The 17169-nt window shown below is 41.0% G+C and overlaps 1 protein-coding gene across 1 annotated transcript in view; it reads right to left on the bottom strand.

Annotated features, from left to right (window-relative positions):
• The window catches only part of hhip (hedgehog interacting protein), a 102597-nt gene that overhangs the window by 22968 nt on the left and 62460 nt on the right, over window positions 1-17169 (bottom strand). The window contains exons 9-11 of the mRNA XM_057844074.1: window positions 10122-10245; window positions 9574-9719; window positions 6908-6989 (exon numbers count right to left, since the gene is read on the bottom strand). Coding sequence (XP_057700057.1) covers window positions 6908-6989; window positions 9574-9719; window positions 10122-10245 — 352 coding nt within the window. The remainder of the gene's footprint in view (window positions 1-6907; window positions 6990-9573; window positions 9720-10121; window positions 10246-17169) is intronic.

The following is a 17169-nucleotide window of genomic DNA, read 5'->3' as shown; positions in this document are numbered from 1 at the left end:
ATTCATTTTTTAAAACTTACACAAGTACAACAGTAATGATTCCTTAAAAATATGATAATCACAATTTCATATCTAAGTCAAAATGTCTTCATATCAAATGATTTCATTGATCAAAAACATTGAATTGAAATGCTCACTTCATAATAGATTTTTTAATGAATTTGGAGTGTGTTTACATTATTATTTTATCTTATTTGTTTTGTTTTGTGTTATTACCATTATCACTAAATATGTCCCGATCGATCGCGTCCGATCACGTCATTTTCAAAGTATCGGAATCGGCAAAAAAATATCGGACATGCCGTTTTTTAATGTATACATATATTTTAATTAAATCGTTTTCTAATTGTATTTAACGTTACAGACAAAATGCCTTACATTCATCCAGAGTCTTTAGTTTTGACTTAAGTTAGGGCTATCAAATTTATCGCGTAAACGGCGGTAATTAATTTTTTAAAAAATGAATCACGTTAAAATATTTAATGCAATTATCGCATGCGCTGCACGACCCACTCACGCATTGTCGCGTTCAATCTATAATGGCGCCGTTTTACCTACATATAGAGCTAACAGGCAGCGTAAAATGAGTAGAGTGAATTTTGGCAGTCTTTGTAGCCACTTTTTAATTGGCTAAAGCCTTAAAATCCCTCTCTCAACAATTAGAAATATCGTAGGAAGCAATGTGGGGAAGAACAGTAGTGATTGATCTTTTCCTTAACACCCTATATTACTTCCCAACGCAGAGAAGATAAATCAATTGGTGCCACTACGCACAGTCATGGTTGCACTTCCCATCATGCATTTGGGCAGAACAGTTAAATGGCTACAGTATCATTTACTGAAAGCTCAACAAATACACAAGATGGCAATATTTAGTCACAATATACAAAGTCACATTTATCCTTTAAGAATTACAAGTCTTTCTATCCGTGGATCCCTCTCACAGAAAGAATGTTAATAATGTAAATGCCATCTTGAGGATTTATTGTCATAATAAACAAATACAGTACTTATGTACTGTATGTTGAATGTACATATTCGTCCGAGTTGTATTCATTTTTTTTCTTAATGCATTGCCAAAATGTATATGATCGGGAAAAATGATCGGGAATGATTGGAATTGAATCGGGAGCAAAAAAAAAAAAAAAAAAGCATTCAGATCGGGAAATATCGGGATCGGTAGATACTCATACTAAAGCGATCGGGATCAGATTCGGAGCAAAAAAACATGATCGGAACAACCCAAATTTTATTGATCAAAAATATTGAATTGAAATGATCACTTCAAAATAGATTTTTTATGAATTTGGAGTATGTGTGATGACATTATTATTTTGTTTTGTTTTGTGTCATTACTATTATCACTATTATTAATGTTCCCTTATAATCCCAGATTGTTGTTCCCCTCTTAATTCCGGCACCGCCCCCATACACATCCCACCGATTTGCAACCGGATCATCCCGCTGCCAACTTGTGGTGTCGGCTATCACATTTTTCAATGCAAGCTACGGGCGCGCGGCGGGTCGCGGCCTTAAATATCTTCGCGGCGGCAGAATTAGACGCAGAGGAGCCATCGTGGACGCGTACCCAATAAAACGCCGTCAATCACCCGCCTCTCATATCTCATCACATGACTGCCTGGGAACGGTAACCGGAGAGCGCACGTCGCATTCGGACGCGTATCGCTAACGGCGAAGCAACGTACGCGTACGCCGGGTTATTTTCGGAACGGTCGGACGCTGGGTTTTATTTTGCTGAGAGTGGGGGAAAAAAAAATCACCGGGGGCACCTGTTTCATCCCGACCCTATAATCTTTTTAAAACAAGTTATGCAGCGAATGATCGTGTTTCAACGCCGTTGTCAATCAAATATACACATTTCCACTCATATACTTTATATTACTGATGAATACAGTACTTTAGAAGAACGAGTATGCGTTATCACCAACCAGTGTTGTTTTTGACAGCCCTTTTAATTTCGTCTTAGTCTTTTGGATGAAAATACTTACTAGTCTTAAGGCAGAAATGTGAAGTAATTTCATAACATGCCAAATAGGGTCACAATTAAAGTAATTAAACAATGTCCAACAAATAAAGCATGAAAAAAATAATTTAGATGTTGTATATTTGACAAAATAATCGCATTTCCGAAGTTCGAGCCTGAAAGGAGACGAACCCGGAAGTGATACGTCACACCGAGAACAGCGATGGCAGCGCTCCACACATACGGCCGCCATACAAAGCCCTTCAAACAATGATTCATACAGCGATATAAGCGATAGATCGAGCGCAAGGGAGGAGATCCAAGTTTTTGAAGAGTTGGAGGAAGAGTTGGAATTTTATGTTGGACCTAACATGCATTAGCCAGACGCTAATCAGGATGCAAACAATGTGCCTGGACTACCTGACATGGAATGGAGACAAGCCCCATCGAGATTACAAGATTGGTAAGATATAGGCTGTTATTATTTTCATGATTTGAAGATGCAAGCATTTGCACATAATTTTACGTCTTTGTCTATCTGATGACATTGTTTAAAAAAATAATAACCAGACTTCATGTTCATTTTGGCAGATCCGGCAGCTCTCGTGCATATAAAATAATAATTTAAAAACGTTGAGGGGAAAGAAGGAGATGAGTCGTTGATGGCTCTCTCCACTTTATTGTGGCAACAATAAGAAAACAAAATAATAGCGGACTGCCTTCACATTCGACCGCAAAGTTTTGCTTCTCACTCATCTCCGCCTCGCCTCGTACTACCAGCTACTACTACTTCCAGTCCCAGCGTCTCTTAAACGTGAATGGGTATAATGTCTAGACCGCGAATAGACCCTACTCACATGACGTCACAACCACGCCTCCGCGCCATGTTGTCCGTCTACTTGTCGTGTATATGCATTACCGCTATGTAAATTCCTCCTATTATGGCGTGTTTTTCTGCTCGTTAACATTAATAATCAAAATGGTGAAGGCGTGTGTGGCCGTGGTTGCAATAACAGAGAAGATAGACGGAGAGACTTGAAGTTCTACCGTATTCCGAGAGACCCGGAGAGGAGAGCGAGATGGACTGCTGCAATTCGACGAGAAAACTGGGCTCCAAACGATTACCACGGATTATGTAGTAGTCATTTTATATCTGGTAAGATGCATTTAATATATATTTAGAGGGTTTTGGGCTGACAACCACAATTAAGATTAGTGCTGCAACGAATAATCGAATAACTCGAGTATTCGATTAGAAAAAAATATTCGAATTAAATTTTGTTGCTTCGAGTATTCGTTTAATTAAAGTGGCGTTGTAATGGTTTATTTTGAAAGTGTTTGCATTTAGTATTATTGATTAGGGTGGGTACACTGCCCTCTGATCTGCCTCTTTTCACATGGCTGAATCCAACTGCTCCTTGTTAAGACCAACATAAGCCAAGTTTTTGTTTGAGGTAATGTTTTTTAATGCATTTATAATTTAGCTTATAGGTATATTTAGCCGTTTTTGTGGAATATGTGTCTGAACCATTTGTTAAGAGCGTAGTAAAAAAATATTTTAGCATTTTATAGCATTTAAGATAGCGGACTTTTTCCTATGTAAGTTAGCCAATTGTTCTTTTGTTGTACATAGATCCTCAATTTGTTAAAAAATTCATACCGTTTGAGGCTCAGCTCAGGTATTTTAATTTTTCATGTTCCTTATCCGATTACTTGATTATTCGAAGTAACGAGTCCATCGATTACTCGACTACTAAAATATTCGACAGCTGCAGCCCTAATTAAGATCATTGCGAGGCTAATAGCCGACAACATACAGTTTCAAATTCAAGATGCTTATTTCTTCCACTATCATTACATTTTGAATAATATTTAGCTGGTACCAAGTGAAAGAAGCTGGCCTCGTCTACGGACCATCAGTTAAACAGGTGTGTCCAAACCTTTTGCAAAGGGGGCCAGATTTGGTGTGGTAAAAATGCGGGGGGCTACCTTGGCTGATTTACATAGAACAATATATTTAAACAAATGTTAGCACGCCCTTCTGTGTGTCACATTTGCTTTATTATTTTTTTAATTCATAATTTCAACAGTCTCGTCTTTGTGGCGTTCTCTTTCGGCACTCGGGCTCTTGCGAAACTGCGGTCAAGCCACCCTCCACTCGTTAAAACGAAGTCAAGCTAGCCGCCCCTCATTTTGTACATGTCAGCGTGTCTTGTTATTATCGCGTCACATTGGTGGCTTCAGAAGATCCATGCCAGTTCGTATCTCTCGAGAAAACACGAGGCTCGCTGGCGATACTTTGGTAGTTGCATGCACAGATGTTCGGTATTTGAGGAGAAATTCGTGTAGTCTCTGATGGAGTGTACTTTGCCCTTGTGATGCTTTGAGAGCATGTTTGAGGGTCTGCACAAACCTCTCTGCCAAGCCGTTGGTTGCCGGGTGATAGGGAGCCGACTTAATGTGTTGAACCCCATTGGCTTGCAGGAATTCAACCATTTCTTTTGACACAAATTGGGGGCCACTGTCTGAGACGAGTTGTGCAGGGGCTCCGAAACGACTAAACATCTCCCCTAACTTCTCAACTGCCTTTTCCGATGTGGTTGATTTCATGATAGCTACCTCTGGCCACCTACTATGGGCATCGATAGCAACCAAAAAACATTCGATTTTCAAAAGGCCCCGCAAAGTCAATATGAATGCGGTGCCAAGGGTCCTGAGGAAAATCCCAAGGATGAAGTGGGGCTGCAGGTGGATTGTTGCGAATCTTCTGGCAAGATGAACAACTTTTTACCATCTCTTCGATCTGTTTATCTAATCCTGGCCACCAAAAATAACTTCTCGCCATTTCTTTCATTTTAACAATACCACTGTGACCTGCATGCAGTTGCGCAAGCATTTTAGCACGCAATGACTGTGGCACAACCACTCTCGCCACTATGTTATGTACTTCCCTGATCTAAGTACATGTAAGGCCGAGACTTGAATGGAACAACACTTCTTTACTCAGTGTGCTTCTCATCATATATGTCACAGAGACATAACAGAGATTCCTTTTTATACTGTAATACCACCCCCACAGGAAGTGCACACTATGGCAACAGCAGTGTGACATAAATATGTCACATGAAAACAACGACTGTCTCTTTGCAAATGAGGCAGACACAGTTGTTGCGTGTTTTATTGAAGAAATAGTCCAATATCCACCTATCCTTGAAGCGTCGGCCATCACAGTCAACTTTTTTTTTTTTATTGTCGCCAATTTTAGAAATTACACAGGGTAATGTTGCTTAGAGTGCTGCTCTTAATGTTTTTCAAAGTTTCGTGAGAATAGGCCGAGTTTCTGTGGAAAAGATAGTTGTAGATATCAGGGTAGCAGATGTCAGGCAGAGAGGGCGAAGACAGCGGGTCGAAAAATATCGATTTAGGCATCAAATATGGATCTGGCGAATGGATAGACTGAAGCTTTTCCACATAACGCCTTTTATGCAACGCAATGAGTTTACCGCGTCTGAAAGCACTGGGGCTTCCATGAATTGCTCTATAAACTGAACGACTAATTGAAACCATTGAGAATAGGGCTAAACAGAGACGGACAATATGGCGGCCGGACACAGCGACACGTCATTCTGAGACGTCGGTGAGTAGGGTCTATAGACCCTACCCACCGACGTCACAAAATCACGTGCTCTCTGTATGGTTCCGCCCACTTGTCCGTCATTTTGTGTCTGTATTATCAATGGTCTCAATTGATCGAGCAATTTATAATGCATTTCATGGAAGACCCGGTGCTTTCGGATGCCGTAAACTCACTTGATGCGTTGCATAAAAGGCGTTATGTGGAAAAGCTTCAGTTTATCCATTCGCCAGATCCATATTTGATGCCTAAATCGATGTTTTTCGACCCGATGTCTCCACCGTATTTGCCTGACATCTGCTAGCTACCCTGAACTGTACAACTATCTCGTCCACACAAAATCAGCCTATTCTCACGAAAGTTTGAAAAACATTAAGAGCTTGGAGGCTTATAAATACTTTGTTGCTGGTTGGGTGAAACAGGTCCTCGTCCACGAAAATTCGGCAGGAATCTATCTTGTGCTTGGAAAGGTGAGTTAGGAAATTTTCAATTCAAAATCTTTTGTTCTTGCTAACATCCACTGTCAAGTCTAATGTATTTCATGTCGTTTGTCAATGGAGTTAGGGCTTTTAATGTTTATATGGTTTAGCGATAGCACTCTCACTACATACATGTATGTTGTCGGCGATTAGCCTAGCAATGATCTTAATTGTGGTTGTCAGCCCAAAACCCTCAAAATATATATTAAATGCATCTTACCAGATATAAAATGACTACTACATAATCTGTGGTAATCGTTTGGAGCCCAGTTTTCTCGTCAAATTGCAGCAGCCCATCTCGCTCTCTTCTCTCCGGGTCTCTCGGAATCCGGTAGAACTTCAAGTCTCTCCGTCTATCTTCTCTGTTATTGCAACCGACCGCCACACACGCCTTCACCATTTTGATTATTAATGTTAACGAGCAGAAAAACACGTCGTAAATAGGAAGAATGTACGTAGCCGTAACAGGGAAACATGATGTGTTGACGGACAATTGGGCGGCACCAGTCAGGAGGAAGGAGTTGTGACGTCACGTGGGTAGGGTCTATATAAGATGACCCCCTCTTTTTCAGTCTTATTTCAATGCAAAAAAACACAGTCCCATATTCAGGCCAATACGGTAAGTATTTTCGTACAAACGACTAAGACGAAAATTAAAAGGGCTACCCAAAACAACATTGCCTCAAACCTTTAGTTTAATATTTTTTCATGCTTTTTTAAGGCCTGAATTTTGACAAAATTAATGACTTCTAATGCTTTTTAATGACTTGCTTAAACCCTGTAGAAGGGAATGAGTTATGAAAAGCCTACCTTTTGGGGTCCACCAACTTGTAGAGTTTCCCGCTGTGTGACTGTGCCATGCTTTTACTGCTCGCCAGTATGTATCCTTCACCTGAAAACAAAGGCAAAAGGCTCAGATGAAAAGCGTTTTTACGGGTACGCCGAGCGCTAGCGAGCGGGAAACGCGCGGGGATGATTTAATGAATAACAGCAAAATTCCATAAGGGGACAAAGTGTAAACATGTGGGGCGGGAATCAAAACGTGACAGCTGGCGCGAGAGCGACCGTCAAACGTTTATGATGGCTGTTGTTGAGCGAGCGTTTGACTTAATCAGAAACACTGCAGCTGACAGTTTCTAATCCCGCTAGTGACTGGTGGGCCGCAGCTGGTATAATATTCTGTATCACATTAGGCCGCTCACCTCGCTTCACCCGAGTTGACGGCAACACACAGGCGCAAAGCATGACGGCGTAGGTGGCCCACTAATTATTATTAGGATTATGGCAGTGCTGTTTTATGGAAATGAGATCTAATCCAGCAGGAAGTACGCATTTAATATCCTGCTGACTGAAAGTCAAAACCGGACTTCCTCAAAAGGTGGCCGTCCCTCCGATAGAAAGCCAACAAGTGACGTTCGGTGACGTCGAGGACGCCTCCCTCAAACTTTGCATTGCTCCAATTTTTTTACGAAAAGGAAAAATTTGAAACTCGACCAAACTAATTTATTGTTACAATCCATCAGTTAGTGCCCTGACCCCTTAGGCGGGAAAAAGGAAAACAGGATGGTGGATGGGGGTGGGGGTTTGGCGGTTGGACATGTCACAAGCCTTAGTGCCCTGATTCCTTTGCTGGAAAAGGGAAAAAAACGGAGCGTGGACGAGCGGAATACATACAAAATATCACAAGTCATAAGTTGGCACCTCAATTATTTAAATGGAAAAGGGAAAACAGGAGGGTGGCTGAGGGGAAAAAAGACAAATGGTCAGAAGACCTTAGTTGGCACCTTAATGCCTTCGGTGGAAAAGGGAAAACAGGAGGGTGGATGACTGAAAAAAATCCCCCTGACATCAGCTGGCACCAAGATTCCTTGGGTTAACAAGGAAGCTTGGTGGGAGGATGCAAAAGGGAAAAATATGTTCACAAACCATCAGTTGGTGCTCTGATTCCTTAGCTGGAAAAGGGAAAAAAGGAGAGTGAATAAGGGGAAAAAAGACAAAATTTCACAAGCCATTAGTTGGCCCCTTAATGCTCTAGGTGGAAAAGGGAAAAAAGAAGGTGGATGACTAAAAAAAAAACCTAGAGCCATTAGTTGTTGCTTAAATTCTTTAGGCGGAAAAGGGAAAAATCCCATAGCCATCAGTTTGTTGCCGGATTCCTTAGTTGGAAAAGTGAAAACAGGAGGGTGGATGTGAGTAAAAAAGAAAACATGTTCACAAGTAATCACTTGGAGCCCCGATTTCTTCAGTGGAAAAGGGAAAAAAGGAGGGTGGATGACTAAAAAACAAAGCCTAGAGCCATCAATTCGTGCTCTGATTCCTTAGGCGATAAAGGGAAAAGAGAAAGGGTGGATGAAAAGAAAAAGACAATGTCAGTTGAAGCCTGGATTCCTTCAGTGAAAACGGGGAAAAAGGAGGATGAATTACTGAAAAAAAACCTAGTGCTATTAGTTGTTACTCGAATTCGTTAGGTGGAAAAGGGAAAACTGGCTGAATGACTGAAAAAAATTCCCACAGCCATCAGTTTGTGGCCTGAAAAAAATTCCCACAGCCATCAGTTTTTTTGCCCGATTCCTTAGTTGGAAAAGGGAAAAATGGAGAGTGGATGACTGAAAAAAACAACAACCTTGAGCCATTAGATGTTGCTCCAACTCCTTAGGTGGAAAAGGGAAAACGGTGTGGATGACTAAGAAAAATCCCACAGCCATCAGTTTGTGGCCCAATTCCTTAGTTGGAAAAGTGAAAACAGGAGGGTCGATGTGAGAGAAAATAAAAATCACAAGCCATCACTTGGAGCCTCGAGTTTTCAGTGGAAAAGAGAAAAGAAAAGGATCGATGACTGATGGAAAACAAAACATCAGTTGGTGCTCTGATTCCTTAGGTAGAAAAGGGAAAACAGGAGGGTGGATGTGAGGAAAAAAAAAATGCTCAGAAGCCATCACTTGGAGCTTCGATTTTCTTTTGTGGAAAAGGCAAAAAAATGAGGGTGGATGACTGAAAAAAACCCTAGACCCATCAGTTGGTGCTCTGATTACTTAGGTGGAAAAGGGAAAACAGGAGGGTGCATGAGAGTAAAAAACAAATCAAAACAAAATGTCACCTACGATGAGTTTGTTCCCAAATTCATGGGAAAACAGGGACGTGGATCAAAGTAACAATTATTCAAAACAAAATGTGACAAATCATGAGTGCCCAAATTCCTTAGGTGGAAATGGGAAAACGGATGTGCATGAGTGAGAGGAAAACATGTTAAAATGTCACAACCCATTCGTTTGTGCCCCAATTCCTTAGCTGCAAAAGGGAAATTGGGAGTTGGATGAATGAAAAAGTCATAAGCCATCAATTAGAGCCCTGTTTCCTTAGGTGAAAAAGGGAAAACAGGAAGGTGAACATGGGAAACAATCAATTATTCAAATAGTTGTCGATTCATTTGATAGGCAGTTAGTTGACTATTAGTCAATTAATCACTGCAGCCCTACCCAGTTCATCTTCTCCGAATCCCAGTATGTGTCCGATTAACGTGGAGCCGCAGGACCCGGTCGAGCCCAAACAAAGCGGTTTCTCTTGCCACTGCTCGCTCGCCGCCGATGGTGTTATCGACGACTTCTGGAGAATCCGCAGGTTCCTGAGCCAAAAAAACATTAACATTGAATTGCAGAACGGCATTTAACAGCTCGAAACGACACTGCAATTCATCACACGCTGCCATTGTCGGTGATATCCGTCCAATCCGTTTCAACTGGGAGGTCTGGCATCGAATTAACTCATTTTCTCTTCGTCAGTGACTTTCTTTTCGCCTCTTAAAGCGTCACTCTTTGACATCAGCAAATGAGGATGAATTACAAACCAAAGGAAGTGTGAACAGCGCATGGCAGGATGTCCCATATCCATTTTCACTGAACTGGCCAGGCCGGAGTAACGCAATACCCGCGTCCCCCCACCAAACGCGGTTGGAACTTCGTATTTACCCTGGCGTCGTCTGACGGACCGAACTGACGAGAGACGATTTACAGGAATGCGTCCTTACCCGAGCTTATCTCCAAACACGTAACTGCCATATAATCGCCTGGACTGGCAACCTCTGTAGATGAAACCGCCAACCGGCGGCGCTCCTCCGATGGACTGCAGGTCGTAGACGGAAGGTTCGTTCTCTGTGTGGTAGGAAGAAAAGGAGATATGATGACCTCTAACCAAATCCCAAAGTCATAATTGGAAACAGTTTAGGTCTGGCACATGTGTAATATACAGTGGGGCAAATAAGTCTTTAGTCAACCACCAATTGTCTGAGTTGTCCTACTTGAAAAGATTAGTGAGGCCTGTAATTGTCAACATGGGTAAACCTCAACCATGAGAAACAATGTGGGGAAAAAAAACAGAAAATCAAATTGTTTGATTTTTAAAGAATTTATTTCCAAATTAGAGTGGAAAAGAAGTATTTGGTGACCTACAAACAAGCAAATTTCTGGCTGTCAAAGAGGTCTAACTTCTTCTAACGAGGTCTAACGAGGCTCCACTCGTTACCTGTATTAATGGCACCTGCTTTAACTCATTATCGGTATTAGTGCTGCAACGATTAATCGATTAACTCGAGTATTGGATTAGAAAAAAATATTCGAATTAAATTTTGTTGCTTCGAGTATTCGTTTAATTAAAGTGGCGTTGTTATGGTTTATTTTGAAAGTGTTTGCATTTGATTTTATTGATTCGGATGGATACACTACACTCTGGTCTGCCTCATTTCACATGACTCAATCCAACTGCTCCCTGTTCAGACCAACGTAAACTTGTAAAGTTTCGCAAAGGTTAGTTTTTGTTTGAGCTCTTGTTTTTTAATGCATTTGTAATTTAGTTTATTGGTATATTTAGCCGTTTTTTGTGGGAATATGTGTCTGAACCATTTGTTAGGAGCATTGTAAAAAAAAGACGTTAGCATTTTATGGCATTTAAGCTAGCGGAATTTTGCTATGTAAGTTAGCCATTTTTTCTTTTGTTATACATAGATCCTTATTTATTTTTTTTTACACTGTTTGTGGCTCAGCTCAGGTATTTTCATTTTTCATGTTCCTTATCCGATTACTAGATTATTCGAACTAACTAGTTCATCGATTAATCGACTACTAAAATAATCGGTATAAAGGACACCTGTCCACAACCTCAGTCAGTCACACTCCAAACTCCACTATGGCCAAGACCAAAGAGCTGTCAAAGGACACCAGAGACAAAATTGTAGACCTGTACCACGCTGGGAAGAGTGAATCTGCAATAGGTAAAACGCTTGGTGTAAAGAAATCAACTGTGGGAGCAATTATTAGAAAATGGAAGACGTACAAGACCACTGATAATCTCCCTCGATCTGGGGCTCCATGCATTATCTCACCTCCTGGCGTCAAAAGGATAACGAACGGTGAGCAAAAATCCCAGAACCACACGGGGGGACCTAGTGAATGACCTACAGAGAGCTGGGACCACAGTAACCAAGGCTACTATCAGTAACATAATGCGCCGCCAGGGACTCAAATCCTGCACTGCCAGATGTGTCCCCCTGCTGAAGCCAGTACACGTCCAAGCCCGTCTGCGGTTCGCTAGAGAGCATTTGGATGATCCAGAAGAGGACTGGGAGAATGTGTTATGGTCAGATGAAACCAAAATAGAACTTTTTGGTAGAAACACAGGTTCTCGTGTTTGAAGGAGAAAGGATAACACTTTATAATAACTATCAGTTTTACTAGTTAATAGATCATTAGTAAACTGTTGATAAATGATTCATTGTTGATTTGTAAAGTATTTGTAAACAGTTTGCTAAGCATTTACAGGGTGTTCCAATATGGTTGACCCCATTCTAAATGCCCATGCTAGTTGATGGATCTTAATACACCTATATACAGTACACTTTATGCTGAAGGTTTTATTGGTTAAATATACAAAGAAAAGTACAAATATTTGTTGGTTCTATGGCAGATTTTCATAAATGTGCAACATGAGCGCTGCCTGCAAAATGCCTTATCAAAATGCCTTTTCTTTTGAAGCGAACGGCATTTTATAACCTGGAAAGATAGAAATGCCAAACGTTACACACAAAACTTGAAACTTCTCTACACAAACTGTGTTTCAGGTTAAGAACACTCTGTAAATGCTTAACAAACTGTTACCAAATACTTCACAAATCAACAATAAATCCTTTATCAATAGTTTACTAATGATCTATTAACTAGTAAAACGGATAGTTATTATAAAGTGTTACCGGAGAAAGAATACTGAATTGCATCCAAAGAACACCATACCCACTGTGAAGCATGGGGGTGGAAACATCATGCTTTGGGGCTGTTTTTCTGCAAAGGGACCAGGACGACTGATATGTGTAAAGGAAAGAATGAATGGGGCCATGTATCGAGAGATTTTGAGTGAAAATCTCCTTCCATCAGCAAGGGCGTTGAAGATGAGACGTTCAGTTCAGTTCAGTTTAAGTTTATTGTCCCCTAAGAAGGGGAAACTTGTCTTACAGCAGGTAAGCATGCAGATAACAGCTAACACAACAACTCATACACATACAATAAAAATAACACAGACTACCAATTTAAAATGCCATAGGCAGTTTTGCATCTAAGTGCAAGAATTGTGCAAATTTAGCAACCAAATTGCACTGGGTAGAAAGGAGTTCTTTGTCCAATTTAACTTAAAACAAGGGACTCTGAATCTCCTGCCTGAAGGGAGGACCTCAAAAGAGCAATGAAGGGGATGTTGTACACAATTCAGTATGTGTTTTGCCTTCCTCATGACCTGCCTTTGACGTGGCTGGGTCTTTCAGCATGACAATGTTCCCAAACACACAACCAGGGCAACAAAGGAGTGGCTTCGTAAGAAGCATTTCAAGGTCCTGGAGTGGCCGAGCTCAACCCCAAAGAAAATCTGTGGAGGGAGTTGAAAGTCCGTGTTGCCCAACGATAGCCCCAAAACATCACTGCTCAAGAGGAGATCTGCATGGAGGAATTGGCCGAAATACCAGCAACAGTGTGTGAAAAGCTTGTGAAGAGTTACAGAAAACGTTTGGCCTCCGTTATCGCCAACAAAGGGTACATAACAAAGTATTGAGATGAACTTTTGGTATTGACCAAATACTTATTTTCCACCATGATTTGCAAATAAATTATTTAAAATCAAACAATGTGATTTTCGTTTTTTTTTTTCCACATTCTGTCTCTCATGGTTGAGGTTTACCCATGTTCACAATTACAGGCCTCTCTAATCTTTTCAAGTAGGAGAACTTGCACAATTGGTGGTTGACTAAATACTTATTTGCCCCACTGTATACTGTACTTTCTTTTCGTTTTCGTCGGCTTCTTCGTCATTACCTCCATGCCTGGTTGAAATCAACAACAGTATATCCGGCACCTCTGTCTTCTTCCAGTACGTACGTGACGTCATCACGTTGTGCGGCAATAAAACTCCGGGGAAAATGTCATGATTAGAGCTGGCGAAACTAAACGATTCCTCAAGGCGGAGAAAATTCCTTGATCCATTTTTCCAATTATTCGAGTAATCGTTTTAGCTGTAAAGCAGACATGTCCAAAGTGCGGCCCAGGGCCTAAATGCGGCCCGTGGTCAAATTTCACCCGGCCCCCAGCCTCTGTCATAAGATCAATAACGTCTGGCCCGGACACAGACTTAATGAATTGGTCAGCAGTACTGCTACCAGAAAATGAAGTAGCTTACATACTAAATGCTGCTCCTCATTTACCCACTAAAAGGCAGCAGTACTCTAAGCAACATTACCCCATGTGACCCTTCCAATTTTCTAAAATGGCGACAATCAACAACAACAAAAAAAAGTTGACTGCGACGGCCAACGCTTCAAGGATAGGTGGAAATTGGACTATTTTTTCACTAAAATACGCAACATTTGTGTCTGCCTCATTTGCAAAGAGATAGTCACTGTTTTTAGAGAGTTCAGTGTGAGGCGATTTTACCAAACAAGACACTCTGACATGTACGACAAGATTACAGGGAAGATACGCAGCGAGAAATTTAAGCAACTTGAAGTTAGTTTAATTTCACAGCAGCAGTATTTTGCAAGAGCCCGAGAGTCGAAAGAGAACGCCACAAAGGCTAGTTGCGAGATTGTTGAAATTATTATTTATAAAAATTTATAAAAAATTATAAAGTAAATGTGACACACAGAATGGCTTGCTAAAATTTGCATATATATACAGTGCCTTGCAAAAGTATTCGGCCCCCTTGAATCTTGCAACCTTTCGCCACATTTCAGGCTTCAAACATAAAGATATAAAATTTTAATTTTTTGTCAAGAATCAACAACAAGTGGGACACAATCGTGAAGTGGAACAAAATTTATTGGATAATTTACACTTTTTTAACAAATAAAAAACTGAAAAGTGGGGCGTGCAATATTATTCGGCCCCCTTGCATTAATACTTTGTAGCGCCACCTTTTGCTCCAATTACGGCTGCAAGTCGCTTGGGGTATGTTTCTATCAGTTTTGCACATCGAGAGACTGACATTCTTGCCCATTCTTCCTTGCAAAACAGCTCGAGCTCAGTGAGGTTGGATGAAGAGTGTTTGTGAACAGCAGTCTTCAGCTCTTTCCACAGATTCTCGATTGGATTCAGGTCTGGACTTTGACTTGGCCATTCTAACACCTGGATACGTTTATTTTTGAACCATTCCATTGTAGATTTGGCTTTATCAATCAATCAATCACCCATTTATGTTTTGGATCATTGTCCTGTTGGAAGATAAATCTCCGTCCCAGTAGGGGTGGGCAATATGGCCTTAAACATGTATCACGATAAATGGAGCAGATTTATCTCGATAACGATAAATGACGATAAAGTCGTCCAAGCGGACTGTTATATAATTTGAAAATCTGAATCAATGCATGAAATACAGATTAACAGTTTCTTGTTGATTTAGTTACCAGCATTCAATTTGATATATTTAACAAATGTACATGCAGTCTAGACATTAGGTTTATACAAATGAATTGTAAACAATAAGAATTCAAGTATGAGCATTTATAACAGAGTGTATGGCTTGAACAATGTACGTTGTCAAAATCGATATGCCTGTGCAAACATGTCATTGTAACACAAATGACTTGCAGCTCGAACAGTACACTTCAAAAACACAATTTATTGTCAATGTACGTTGTCAAAATCGATATGCCTGTGCAAACATGTCATTGTAACACAAATGACTTGCAGCTCGAACAGTACACTTCAAAAACACAATTTATTGTTAATGGCTGCTGTGACATAATTATTCAATACAAGTGTTTACTTTATGGTTTCAGGGTCTCCCCCCCAGTGCATTTTTTAATAAATGCACACATACATGAACCCCCAAACAGACAGACAGACAGACAGACACACACACATTAAAGCTATATTGATCTTCTGCAAATGAAACACTTAAGATTTTATGATAGCAATAATGACACAGAATTAAACACATACAGAAAAATAGCTGGGGCCATTTGTGCTATGCTGAACGCTTTACCATCACAAAAGCTATCAGAGAAATCACACACAGTCAGATACAAAATAACGCGACATAGTAATTGCTAGATGCAGTCCATGCCCAATCCACTCATTAAATTCAGCCGTTTCGACAAGGTGAGAGCCGCTATCCGACTCCATCACGTTCATTTGTAGCGTTAGCCGCTAGCGGCCGCTAGCGTTAGCGGCTAGCGTTAGCCTGTGGCCTGGCTACCGGTAGAAAGCACTGAAAGCACCATCTCCGGAAATTGTGAGAACAAGGGAGGACAGCTGGTGAAAGCCCGTCTGGATGCCACCAAGAGTCTATTAAATGTCGGGTGAAAGTTTGGCGAACCTCCCTTAAGCCACACTCCATCACGTTTTGCTTGTAGCATTAGCTGCTAGCGTTAGCTTACCGGGCTTCTGTTTGATTGGCTTCCTGATGATCACGTGACTCCCTACGTGAGTACATTCACTGCTTTCTTAAAGGGGAATGAGCATAGACGAACAACACAGAGTCAAAGCGGGATGGAAAAGACTATTTTCTTGTTTTATTAATTTACCGAATTTACCGACATGGTCAAAATTACGTCGGTCATCGTGAAGAATTTCGGTGACGGTAAATTTTCGGTTTACCGCCCAGCTCTACGTCCCAGTCTCAGGTCTTGTGCAGATACCAACAGGTTTTCTTCCAGAATGTTCCTGTATTTGGCTGCATCCATCTTCCCGTCAATTTTAATCATCTTCCCTGTCCCTGCTGAAGAAAAGCAGGCCCAAACCATGATGCTGGCACCACCATGTTTGACAGTGGGGCTGATGTGTTCAGGGTGATGAGCTGTGTTGCTTTTACGCCAAACATATCGTTTTGCATTGTGGCCAAAAAGTTCAATTTTGGTTTCATCTGACCAGAGCACCTTCTTCCACATGTTTGGTGTGTCTCCCAGGTGGCTTGTGGCAAACTTTAAACAAGACTTTTTATGGATATCTTTGAGAAATGGCTTTCTTCTTGCCACTCTTCCATAAAGGCCAGATTTATGCAGTGTACGACTGATTGTTGTCCTATGGACAGACTCTCCCACCTCAGCTGTAGATCTCTGCAGTTCATCCAGAGTGATCATGGGCCTCTTGGCTGCATCTCTGATCAGTTTTCTCCTTGTTTGAGAAGAAAGTTTGGAAGGACGGCCGGGTCTTGGTAGATTTGCAGTGGTCTGATGCTCCTTCCATTTCAATATGATGGCTTGCACAGTGCTCCTTGAGATGTTTAAAGCTTGGGAAATCTTTTTGTATCCAAATCCGGCTTTAAACTTCTCCACAACAGTATCTCGGACCTGCCTGGTGTGTTCCTTGGTTTTCATAATGCTCTCTGCACTTTAAACAGAACCCTGAGACTATCACAGAGCAGGTGCATTTATACAGAGACTTGAGATTTTATTTATCATCATCGGTCATTTAGGACAACATTGGATCATTCAGAGATCCTCACTGAACTTCTGGAGTGAGTTTGCTGCACTGAAAGTAAAGGGGCCGAATAATATTGCACGCCCCACTTTTCAGTTTTTCATTTGTTAAAAAAGTTTAAATTAT

The sequence above is a fragment of the Corythoichthys intestinalis genome, chromosome 8 (assembly GCF_030265065.1).
Source record: "Corythoichthys intestinalis isolate RoL2023-P3 chromosome 8, ASM3026506v1, whole genome shotgun sequence".
NCBI classification, from domain to species: domain Eukaryota; kingdom Metazoa; phylum Chordata; class Actinopteri; order Syngnathiformes; family Syngnathidae; genus Corythoichthys; species Corythoichthys intestinalis.
Note: the sequence above shows the minus strand (reverse complement) of the source record. Positions and strands in the feature narration are given on the sequence as shown.